This window comes from Rissa tridactyla, chromosome 8 (genome assembly GCF_028500815.1).
Source record: "Rissa tridactyla isolate bRisTri1 chromosome 8, bRisTri1.patW.cur.20221130, whole genome shotgun sequence".
Lineage (NCBI taxonomy): Eukaryota > Metazoa > Chordata > Aves > Charadriiformes > Laridae > Rissa > Rissa tridactyla.
In genome coordinates, this window is record NC_071473.1 from 12,647,553 (window position 1) to 12,659,740 (window position 12,188).

Here is a 12,188-nt window from a genome sequence, read left to right on the forward strand (position 1 = left end):
ACTTTTCCTGAACAGCATTTTATCAGCTCAAAAAGCTTCTATTCAAACAAGGACAGGGCAATAAATCATAATTTATTGTACTGGCATCTTTTCACTTTTTCTAACTCCTTAAACGATAAATTGTAATGCAATACGCCTTTTTTCCAGCCTCGTACCTCCTTAATCAGATTTGACATTTCCTTCGGTATATCCATATATTAGATTTCTTCAGCTTCACACTCTGCTCTCTGCATCCATTCTGTCACAAAATATTGCTTTGGATCTGAATTCATTTATATCCTTTTGGATAGTTTTATTCACGTGGCTTTTCATATAAGTCATGCCTCTTCTAGATGCAGGAAATCAGCCATGAGAAACCAAAGAAACTTCTGATCACAGTGTAGCATTCACGTAGTAGTCACATTTACTATAGGAGCAGATCATTTGCCACTTCAGCTACCACCACACCATCAATTAGGTATGCAAATAAGCTAGTACCAGCATTTTATTAAAAAAAAAAAACAACCCAAAAACAATACAAGATGGCCTTAAATATTAATACACAACTCCAGTCTTATACTCAACTGTGAGTCTTGTTCTCTCCCTAATTCCTTCCTGAAGATCTCTTCCACAAAAATGTCTGCAGCATTATGATCGATATCAGTCCGGTCAACAGGATTGCATGTATCCAAGATAGAAAAGTTGTTTGATTTAGGATCAAAAATGTTCTGAAGCAGAGTGTTGCATTATCCCTTCTTCCCACATTTGCCAGTGATGCTGTTAATGTTCCAAAGGGCCCTGTCTAAAAAAAGTTTGGGAGCTCCATTTAAAGTCACTGGAATGTCAGAAGGTCTTTGAATATTTTCTTCAATTAGAGTGAAAGAACATTAATGTGACATTCTTAAAACCAAAAAGTACATAGGGGTTCTGAATCAATCGAACTCCTACTAGCTTCTAGGTTATATGAGAGCTTCACAAACCTGTGCACAGCTATTTGGAAGTATTTTAAGCTTAACATACACGCAAGTTCTCTGTCAGTCTAATATGATTTCTAATATTTTAACCAAAATGTTTATACAAGTACACTGTTTACTAGATGTAGTTATAGTGACAGATAAATAGCATATCCTGTTCTCCTTAAATGCATAGGAATTTTGCTCTACCACAGCTCCCTAATCCAGACCAGGTTATTTTGGATGCTTTACCTTATTCAGATCATTAAATATTATGTTCCTCATAACTGCAATTAGAACCAGAAATTCTGACAGGGTATTGAAATTTGGACACTTTTTTCTATCATAGTTTTTGGCTGGGCTCACATCTCAAAATATATTTTTTTAGAGACAAAATCCTATCTGAGAATGTAAAACCATTTGCTAATTCACTTTTTACGGATTTTTTGCTTTTAAATACATGAGAAATACACTACACAAATTAGTTTAAAGCAAGAAGGAATTTAGCCGAATAGCTCAACTGTAATAGGGAAAGAAAATATCAAATGAACTACTTCTTTGTAACATGTACATGTTATCTGAGTTTGCTGTTTATTTAAAAGGAAGTGCTGATGTTGGCACTTGTTCTTTGTGTGTGCTGCCAACTTTGTAGTTGAAGGGATAAGACAGAAAACAAATTAATAAAGTCTAGTTTTTCTGTGCTGAAACTGGGACTATCACAAAACAAGTTAAAGTTGGTTCTGAAAAAAAATCAATCTTTCTTATATTCTATAGCGCACTGAGCAATTGATAGCACATTAGACAAAACACAAAGTTGACAGTATTAAAGAGAGTTTACCAGCTCAGAGACTATACAAGAAGATTTCCACATCTCCATTGATAAGCCACTGGAAGAGATGTGGCTAATATCAGCTCCCAGAAAATCTTGATTTCAAAGCTCCATATTCCGTATTTATTCTGGGAAGTGATTCCTGTTCTGATTAACATGCTTCTGCGCCAAATCTAGACTGTTTAGCACATACTGCTGCACAAGTTTAAGCCCTCATGAACACCACCAACACTTAGCAGTAACATCCACCCCAAACATTCCACAGGACCACATGCAAGTGCTCAACACAGCCATGGAAGCCCTAGAGATGCCATGCAAACAAGAGGCTGCAGGTGAAGAAGATAACAATTAGAAAGATATATCAAAGCAAAGTGGCTTAATCTGCTCTGAAGGTCAATGCAAGCAAGAAATCACCAGTTCTTATAGGTGCTACACAAGCTAGTTTGGCAAAGAGGTTTCATATTGAATCAGTTCAAGGCAGCTGTTCAAATCCTGCCTGAAAGCATCACCTGTCCACTGTCAAAAAAGGAATATGGTGAGGGTCTGATAAAGTTATGTGAGCAACCTGTCCCCTTCTATTTTTTCAGGCTTGTCACTGAAGTTTACACTACAGATGACACCTTACAGACCTTAAAGCGACGTCTGCAAGAAGCCCATGATACTCTGCAGATGCTGACCCTCAACAAATCAAACCTGGAGCATGAAATTTCTGTGAAGGCAAACTCCTTCTTCATTGACAAGAAGTGTATGGACATGCGCAAGGTCTTCCCCAGCACCCCACGGCTCATTGGCTATGCTTGAATTTTAACCCTTGATATCTGAGCACATGATATAAAAGTTGCAAAGGTTGCAAATATTTCCTGAAGGAAACCACAGTTATTCTGTTTTCTCAATTAATGAAGACCTTCAGAAATAAACCAATGAAAATTAATATCACAGAATGGTAGGGGTTGGAAAGGACCTCTGGAGATCATCTAGTCCAACCCCCTGCCAGAGCAGGGTCACCCAGAGCAGGCTGCACAGGAACGTGTCCAGGTGGGTTTGGAATGTCTCTAGAGATGGAGACTCCACCACCTCTCTGGGCAGCCTGTGCCAGGGCTCTGCCACCCTCAAAGGAAAGAAGTTCCTCCTCATGTTTAGGTGGAACCTCCTATGCTCAAGTTTGTGCCTGTTACCCTCTTGTCCTGTCCCCTGGCACCACTGAAAAGAGCCTGGCCCCATCCTCCTGACACCCACCCTTTCAGTATTTATAAGCATTGATAAGATCCCCCCTCAGCCGTCTTTTTTCCCTACTGAAGAGACCCAAATCCCTCAGCCTTTCTTCATAAGAGAGGTGCTCCAGTCCCCTCATCAACTTCGTAGCCCTTTGCTGTACCTTCTCCAGCAGTTCCCTGTCCTTCTTGAACCAGGGAGCCCAGAACTGGACACAGTACCTCTTTTCTTCTAGCAGCTTCATATTCTCAGCTGTAGCTGCTACTAATTCAAATAGAATTAGGAAACTTATTCTAATGGAATCAGACCACGCTTAAATAACCAGACAAATATTGCAAGACATATGTGAGTTACTAGCTAGAGAAAACATTAGGTTGAAATGTAGTATTTCAACAGAATTAGTACAGTACAGGATTTAACTGTTACAGGATAACATGCCATCTTTGTTCCAGTCCTTGTCTGGAAAAGTCCAGTTTAAAAGCTTCCCCCATCTGTACACTCTCCTCCTGTCTAGTACTGCTAGAGTTGGTGTTTGGAATGAGAGGACGTTGAAAAAACTTGATTCACAGAAGCTGAAGGGCAATTTCAGTGCAACCACTTCAGGTACACATGTAGCCTGTATTCACTGAGAGGGAATCTTTCCATCTCTACCTCTTTTTTTCTTTTTAATTTGATTTATGACTGATGTGATATTTGCCTAAGTCTGAAAGGTCTTAACTCTTTAGAAATATGTACTATTTATCTATCTCAAAGGACTTCATGAGCAAAGACAGTACTGTTGCTCTATTGTGACTAACGAGAAAATTAAAGACAAAGTGGGAACAGAACCTGCATACAGGCACACATGCTTAAAGTGCGCCAAAATTGTCCTTCAGTCTGTAAGTCACGATCACTCAGCTTTCTAGTTCTCAGTGGAGCATTACTCTGTGTGGTGGAAAGGAGAAGGATGGAATGGGCTTTGAGATCCAGCTTGTCCGGATGACAGTATAAACACATTAACAATGCAGTAATCCTAGTGAAGGATTTGAGGAAGAACGAGTTTTAACTCATGGTAAAGCAGTCTGACTGTGCTGGACAAAATGGAGTAATAACGTTGTACTGTTATTTGCATTTCTTTCCTGGAGTTACTCACTCTCATTTACAGAGTAACCGGCAAACTACAGTTCTAGTAACTGAGCTGTTTCCTGCCACCTCAGGCTCCTCTCTACGGGGCAGCTCCAGGAACACCCAAAACGTATTTTATGCTGGACCAAAGCCACATCCGAAACAATGCTAGATTTGAAAGTCTCCTGAACAAACCGGCCCTGTTCCTTTTCCTTTGTTTTGTGTGGGTGGTGGCTTAATCTAGCGACCAATAGAAGCAGCATTGCTGAGGCATGCCGAGCTGAGCGGTGCTGAGACTGCCCCGCAGCTTAACCTCAGTGTTCGCTGAGCACAGTCAAGCCATCTTACACCCGATTTCTCTCCTTCAGTTAAAAAAAGTAGTATCTCCTACTTATTGTGTCAAACCATTTACATAGCAATGTTTCTAAAGATTTAAAAAGCATGGGAAACCATTTTGGAACACAGGGTTGGGAAGTGACATCCAGGCCTCCTCCTGCTGCAGGCTGCCCCAGCCAGCCAGCTGATGCCAAATGGTGGCTTTTAGGGAGGAATTTCTTCAAATATAGTGAAAGTTTCAGAAATAATTTGTGTTTGTATTGCAATACTGCAGAGCAGTTCAAGGGGTCCCAGTGATGGGCTGCCAGAGATAGAAAGAGCTCGGTCACCGAAGACTTCACTGGTAAATCTGGTTTGAATTAATAGTTAATTATTTGAATTAATAATACCTCTCTGTTTCATACTCAGAAGCACTTCACAACAAACTTCATCACAGAACCCTCCTTGGGACATGACTTTAGGTGGGAGGAGTGAGGAATCTCACTGTTTTGTTTCCCAGCAGGGAAGGCTGTTACCACTGGTAACATTTTCTTCCCTCTCTATGCCTTTGTATGGAGGCAAGGGAGATTTTATCGCTTGCTTCTGTTACTACCAACCCGTAGAATAAAGCATTTGATTTGCATTTCATATACTATTTTTACAGGGTATGAAGAATAATATTTGTGTTGAGCTGTTAAATATTGACAATAGTCCCACCCTATTTATCAAATACTGACAGCTGACCAAGCAAAGAAGTAAAAATTATTTGGAAATTTGGATCTTCTTGAAGCCTTTAAATATATTTCTAGAAGTTGGAGGCTTTCCCAGTTCACACAGCTACTCTAATAGCTAGAAATAGTTTCTCCCCCCTCCTTATGCCAAGAACTCAATTAAGAAATATATAGCACAAGGGAGGTACTTTTAAGAGAGATGAATTCTTTTAACAGTTCTTGACAGAAGAAGAAAAAAGAAAAAAATCTTTGTTTGAAAACAATCAACATCAGTGAAAAGTCAGCCTGAATCAAAGCCCTGAATTTGAAAATTTGGGGACTTTGGGATAGAGATGGTGGGGCTGAACAATAGTTCTGAACACTACAAATTCCAGCTCCTTCCTGACTGTGCCTTTGTTCGGCAGTGCTCTCTCCAAGACCTCGGCTCTGCTTTTGGGTGGAGTACTCACTTGGTACATTGTCAGTGCAAACAACACTGAACTTGTTTGAACACAGCGTGAACTCCTACTAGCAGTGACTGCCTGAAACCACGGATCTCTGACAGTTAGTACTGTTCTTTGAGAGCATCATTTTGCATGATAACAGTAATTCCCTGAGATTCAGCTACCATCAGCAAGAATAAATTTTTACTGAGTACTGCAAAAACAACAATACTGTGCAAAAATTCCCTTTTTTCCTAACTATAACTGACTAGAAGATACCAAGTATATTATCCTAGTGGAAAAAAAACTCAGTGAAGAAAGTGCTCTTGTCTTTCACTAGTGGTATCCACGTATGCAGCGTATTTCAGTTTGCTGGTGGCATACAACCTCTTTTTAAAAGTAAACAACTTTCTTTAGGCTATCAGAAAGGGGGAGACTTCCATGGACTTGCACTATAAACCTATATAAATCCAAAAAGACTAGAAATAAGTCACCATTTGCTTCTTAGAAGTCAAGGTAGATGGACAATGCAGAAAACCTGTATTGTAGTCTTGTTTTGCCACTGATTTACTGTGTAAATGAATTACACTCAGCCTCCAGAACACAGTTAATCCTGGTTGTGATGAGCATACGTCAAAGGAAACACATTTCTAACAATCATAAAGATACTTACCCAGATAAACCTGAGAATTTTTTTTAAAAAACCCAACAGAATATAAACATTCTTTCAGCTTTCTTCCCATAGATCTCTCTTCTTATGAACTAAATCATAAGTAAATTATTGTACTCACAAGCAGCCAGACATCAATAAGCAAGATCTACTGTATTTCCATGTATAAAACCAGAAATTTAACACGCAGTTCCATAATACTTGAAAGATAAGATCCTTTTTATAGCAAATAGACTAATGCAGAAGAGATTGAAACTTGTCCCTGCCTGTTTCAAACAATGAGATAATTTTAGTTCCAGACAAGCTATTTCCTAACATTATCTAAACTATAGCTCATAAAAGTTTATGGAGTGGACCTCCAAACAGAGTAAGAAAACAATGGATCTAAGTATCTTCACTGATAATAATCCCAGTTCAATGCCATAAGGTTACTGATTATAGTGAAGGTACCTTATTTTACCTAAATATACGAGTAGTTTGTTTGGTGGTTTTTTTAATTGAAAAAAATCACAGCATGGAAACAGAATTTGTCATATATAGATTAAATGCCTTGTGGCACAGAATTCACAGATGACGTACCCAGTCAATATATGTGATGGTGCTCACGTGACAAGTCTTTTCAGTATAGCTACTCACCTGGGTAAGACCTGGCATTTGCTTTCAGCACACGATACTAATGTATGAATAACAGGAGACGAGGAATATTAACTATGGAACCAAAAGAGTGCTGAGTTTGGGAATGTGCATTTAAATACCATTACAGTTTGATAATACAGTTGCACAACTGCACTTTTTCATAACATTTAGTTTTACTACGGGGGATAGCATGAGAGGTGTCTCTCAACACCTGCTTTTTGTTTTTCCCCTCCCTTCCTATTGGTGCATTTTGGCATTTCGATTTTTATCAAAAGTCAAGCAATGTCCAGTTTTGTATTTACTTTGAGCACTAGAGAAGCTGTGTAACTGCTCACTAATGTAATAAGAAATCCCAAGTCAAATGAAGAATTATGCCAACAGTGGTAAGTAACTACTGTTGTGGGTCAGGTTATGCGCTGACTTAAGACCTCTGCAATATTCAACCTGAAGATATGGAGTAAAACCTTCACGTCTTCACTCTGCAGCTGCTTCAGCAACACTAATTTCACAGAATCACAGAACAGTTGCTGTTGGAAGGGACCTCTGGAGATCATCTAGTCCAGTCACTCCCTTGGTCAGAGCAGAGTCAACCAGAGCACATCGCTTAGTGCCGTGTCCAGTCAGGTTTTTAATGTTACTAAGGATGGAGACTCCACAACCCCTCTGAGTAGCGTGTTCCCATGCTCAATAACCCTCACAGTAAAAAAGTTTTTTCTCAAAATAGGATTTCCTGTATTTTCATCTGATCCTCCTCTACCAAGCGTAAGTTTTCCTTGCCCCAGACCTTCCCATTGGTCTCAAGAACCTGGGATTTCTGAGGACATAGAATGGTTCAGGTTAGAAGGGACCAGTAAAGACCAAAGGTGAAGAAGGCATTGAGTATCTCGACCTTTTCCATATTGCTGTCACAAAGCCACCTGCCCCACTCACCCAGTGGGCACACGTTTTCCCTAGTCTTCCTTTTGTTGCTGATACACTTGTGGATGCCCTTCTTGTAGCTCTTCATGTCCCTTGCGGGATTTTGGCTTTCCTGACCATCCCTTCATGCATGGACATTGTCTTTGTACACTTTCTGGGTGACCTGATGCTGCTTCAACCTCTTGTATGCACCTTTCTCATGCCTGAGCTTTGTCAGCAGCTCTTTCTTTAGCTGTGCAGGCCTCCTGCCACATTTGGTTTATTTCCTGCCCATTTTAATGGGCCATTCTAAAGCTCAGAGCAGGTCATCCTTGAAAAATCAGTAAGATCTCAGGGACACCTCTTCTCTTCAAGACCCATGGGATCCCTGATCGGGCTGAAGTCCACTCTCCTGAAGCCCAGGGCTGTGATCTGACTATTTGTCTTATTTCCTTTCAGAGCCTGATCTTCAGAATTATGTTCCTTGAAAGAGGGAAGTAAAAAAAAAATCCACAACCTGGATATCTCATGTGAAACCTCTGAAGTTAAACATAAGGAGAAGTTAACCCTCTTCTGATTGTAGTGCTACAGAAAAAAACCCCAGACATTATTTAAGTCTGTTCCTTAGATAGTAATTCTCTCCTATTCCCCATGAGAACAGAGGTGGGTATCATTAAGTTAGAAGAACTTGGGTAACCCTCCCCTTTCACGCTCTCCTTTTCAGATCTGTTCTTTTTTTTTATTGGTGGAGTAGTGTGACTGGAGCTTGTTCTTCGGCATGCTTCTCCATGCTCTTCTTCAGAGTATATGCTGTACCTTCTTTGAGACAGATCCAGCAATTCAGCTCCAACTGAGCTCCAAGCCAGTTTTGTTTCACTTACTTTTTTCAAAACTAACCATCTCTTATTTATCATTAAGAGACAGGAAGGAAAACTGTAGGTTGAAACTAAAGTCATGCACCCACCATTCTCCCTAAGGAAACCATCTTTCTCATCCCACGTGTCAGCTTGGAAGTTTTTAACTAGAAGACACTGCTCATTCCCTAGTATGGAGGAACTAAGTATTAGCTACTTGGAAAAATAATAATCTCTCAGCAGACCTATTTCTGAAACCATATTGAGTCCAACCATTTCAAACCAACATCTTTGGGCCTTTTGAATTTGAATCTAAGCACAATCTGAACTCTTACACATCCCCAATCTATGCTACTACTTTTGCCTCAGAACAGATCAAAACTTATTTTTGTACAGCAGTAACATATAGGAAACCCAAGAGATCTGTATTTTTCACTCCGCATGGACATAACGTCATTATCATTAATCAAAATACATCACAAAGATAGACTCTCACACACAAAAAAAGGTCAGAAACAGCAAGAACAGTTAATGACTGCAGACAGTGTAAGCCACATGGTAGGATGGTCAATACAACGGATCTACAGACCAAAAAGGATTTTCTGGGATACTTCCCCCCCCCCCCCCCCAGAAATTACAGGCATGAATTTAAAGCATTATGATCATGCATTTCCCTAATACAACACAACTCCTGACAGCTTTTGGAAATAATGGCAAAGTGCAGGCATCTAAACTATGTTCATCAGAGATGAGATTTCAAATTTCTGTCTCCTTGATTCCCAAATAAGAGAATTTTCTGTTAGATAATTGTGCTTTTTAACCCACAAGCAGCTATGATATGTGCTTGTCACTACACACAATGGTTTTGGCTCGTTTTTTTTCATCATTGTGAGGGAAAGCATACAGGGCAACACATTCTATAGAAGAGGTTCATGAGAACAGGAGAATTGCAACATGGTAGTAAATATACTAGTGACAAACAAAAGCAAAAGCAGATGACTCCGGACCTGCATTCTGACACCAAAGTAGTAGTTTATAAACTACCAGGACATTTTCGGCTTATTTATGCATTTCTCCCCCCCCCCCCCCCCCCCCCAAGTTCTTTTTTTTCAGAAGGAAGCCCATCCCATGTAGATTACAGGCTTCTTTTTTAAACCAAGGGATTAAATTCTTACAGTAAAGGTACAACGAATTCCAACAATGAAAAATAATCAACAACAAAAATAAATAATACTTCACTATGCAATAAAGAATTTAATTTTATAGAGGATGTAAACCAGCAGCTCTTTCTTCCAATGCAAATTGCTCTGAAGTATTAGAGAGTAGTAGAAGTTTCAGTATCACTGAATTATGATCCCACATCATGTAAGAACATGCTTGCGCTCCTCAAATCATAAAATAACCGCTGGCTCCTTATTACATGCATTACCAGTTCAGATCTGTTCTCTGGCCTCAGGGCTGCTGAAAACCATGCTATAAAACAAACCTTCTATTAAAATTTAGTCAGGAGAGTAAGATACAGGTCAGACTGGTCTAAGTATTATTTGGTGAAGGAAAGATCATCCCTAACTATTTGGGCTTTGTAGCTCTAGTTATTTTTCAACTGGAATCCACAAATGTTTATCCAGTCTTCCTATGATGTCCTTTGATCTCTTACATTTTTATTTTTAAAAACACAGATAACATTCCTGTATCCATATTAGACAAATAACCAGAGGAGACAAAACAGTGGTTTGAACTTTTGTTTGGATTTTCTCTCAGGATTTATAAACACCAAGGCAGTCCTTCATTGGTTGCCAATGCAAAGAAATTCAAGCTTATATAAAATATCCATGCTGATCTGGCGTGTTTAATGCAAAGCAGACCTATTCTATACAAATGAAACTCCCAATCAGTTTTGTTTGTTGTCATTTTGGTTGTGGTTTTTTTTTTTTCCCTAAAGGCATTTACTATTGTATTACTACCACTAAAGCCTCCAATACTGAATGGAATTTATTTAAAGTGGAAAAAAATTGAAGGGAAATATGTCTAAATAAATAAGGCAGAGGTTGTCTTCTGGTGGGAAATTTCTTAATGTTGTGAAACAAACATTCATAAGAAAATTTAGCACAAGAAAACCAGGCTTTAAACAAACAAACCAAGAAAGGCAGTGGTGAAAATAATCTCCAGGTCAGAGGGCAACAAGCAAAGCGTGGTCAGGAAGGTGGTGGACAACAAGTGTCAGTGGGTCCCTACTCTCCAGAGTCTAAAGGCCCATCACATGTATTTCGCAGCAAAGTGGGGCTGGCACAGCAGGAGTAGGGCGCTGCAGTGATGCCATGGGACACTGAGCAGCACAGGCTGACGCACTCAACCACGTTTCAACTACGGTCACAAGTGCCATCCTGCACGCTGCTGACCACCCAGGTCACAGGCATCCCACAAAGCACTCCTTTTGGCCTATACATTCTGCTTTGGTCCTTTGCTTTAGCATACAAGAAGGAAAAGCATTCCTTGAAGGGGCATCTGATATGGTAGGGCTCAGGCTAAACATCCAGACACTTCATATGCCACTGTGCAGTTAAGGCACTGTAGGAGGAAGAGCAACAGTGTTTTAAAAGCTCAGCTTCAGAAACACACACAGTCATGTTATTACAAACATGCAACAAAGAGGAGCGTATTCACCGCCTCATATCACATCTGTACCCTGCAGGCAATGTTCTGACAGAAGTCTGTGAAACTTGTACTTGCAGCTATCTCAGACAGCTCCACCTATAACTGTCTCAGCTCCAGCCCTCCAAGTACCTGACACCATGCCAGAAATGTGTACGTGATCCCCTAATGTTCCTACGAAGTACTAGCTTTGTTTAACCAGCAAGTATTTACAAACACACCATACAGGAACACAAGGTAAACATGAAAATGGACCCAGTAGTTTTATTTGCATCTATTGTGTTCATTTGCGTACACTGCAGAGAAGCCCAGTGATCTAACAGGCTAACACTCCTGAATTTCTCAGGGAAGGACTGGGAGCTGCTCAGTCCTGAGGGAGCTCTAATCCAGCCCTGTGTCAGGCAGTCTGTGGTACTTCTGTACCGCGGATGCCGCTGTGACTTCAGCCCATGGACTGAGATGACTAAGTGTTAACCAAGGATTTTGTACATGTTTTACAGTCAAAATTGAGCTCCATGCTGTTATGACGGCTGCATTACCTCCATCAGTTGCAGTATTGCTGGATGCTTTTGTTGCAGTCTGTCTGTCCTGTTGGCCACTTTCTCCTCCAGCATCAGGATCTTCTAGACCTCGAACATCCCAACCCATAACTGGCACTAGCAGTCCTGCTGTTTCCCACTAGCCCCAGATTCCTTGTTCCAAGGTCCATTCCTAATCCCACTCCTTTGAAGAATAGCAAGGGCCATCTGCAGAGCTCAGCGAGGTGTCCTTTATTAAGGGAGCACAAGAGGCAGCGACCACAAGGCTGGTCTATCACTGGCTGAACAATAGCTGGTTGGCCAAACCCAGCAGGTGGAATTCAAATTCAAGTACCCACAAGCATCCTTATGCATTACACACATTTTACTAGATTGCAGGGTATGCTGGCTAACTG

At 40.3% G+C, this 12,188-nt stretch overlaps 2 protein-coding genes across 2 annotated transcripts in view; one reads left to right on the forward strand and one right to left on the reverse strand.

Moving 5' to 3' along the window:
• Window positions 1-2,564, forward strand: part of TEKT5 (tektin 5) — a 28,360-nt gene extending 25,796 nt beyond the window's left edge. The window contains exon 7 of the mRNA XM_054212348.1: window positions 2,349-2,564. Coding sequence (XP_054068323.1) covers window positions 2,349-2,562 — 214 coding nt within the window. The 3' untranslated portion in view covers window positions 2,563-2,564. The remainder of the gene's footprint in view (window positions 1-2,348) is intronic.
• Window positions 1-12,188, reverse strand: part of NUBP1 (NUBP iron-sulfur cluster assembly factor 1, cytosolic) — a 93,567-nt gene that overhangs the window by 38,714 nt on the left and 42,665 nt on the right. The window lies entirely within an intron of this gene.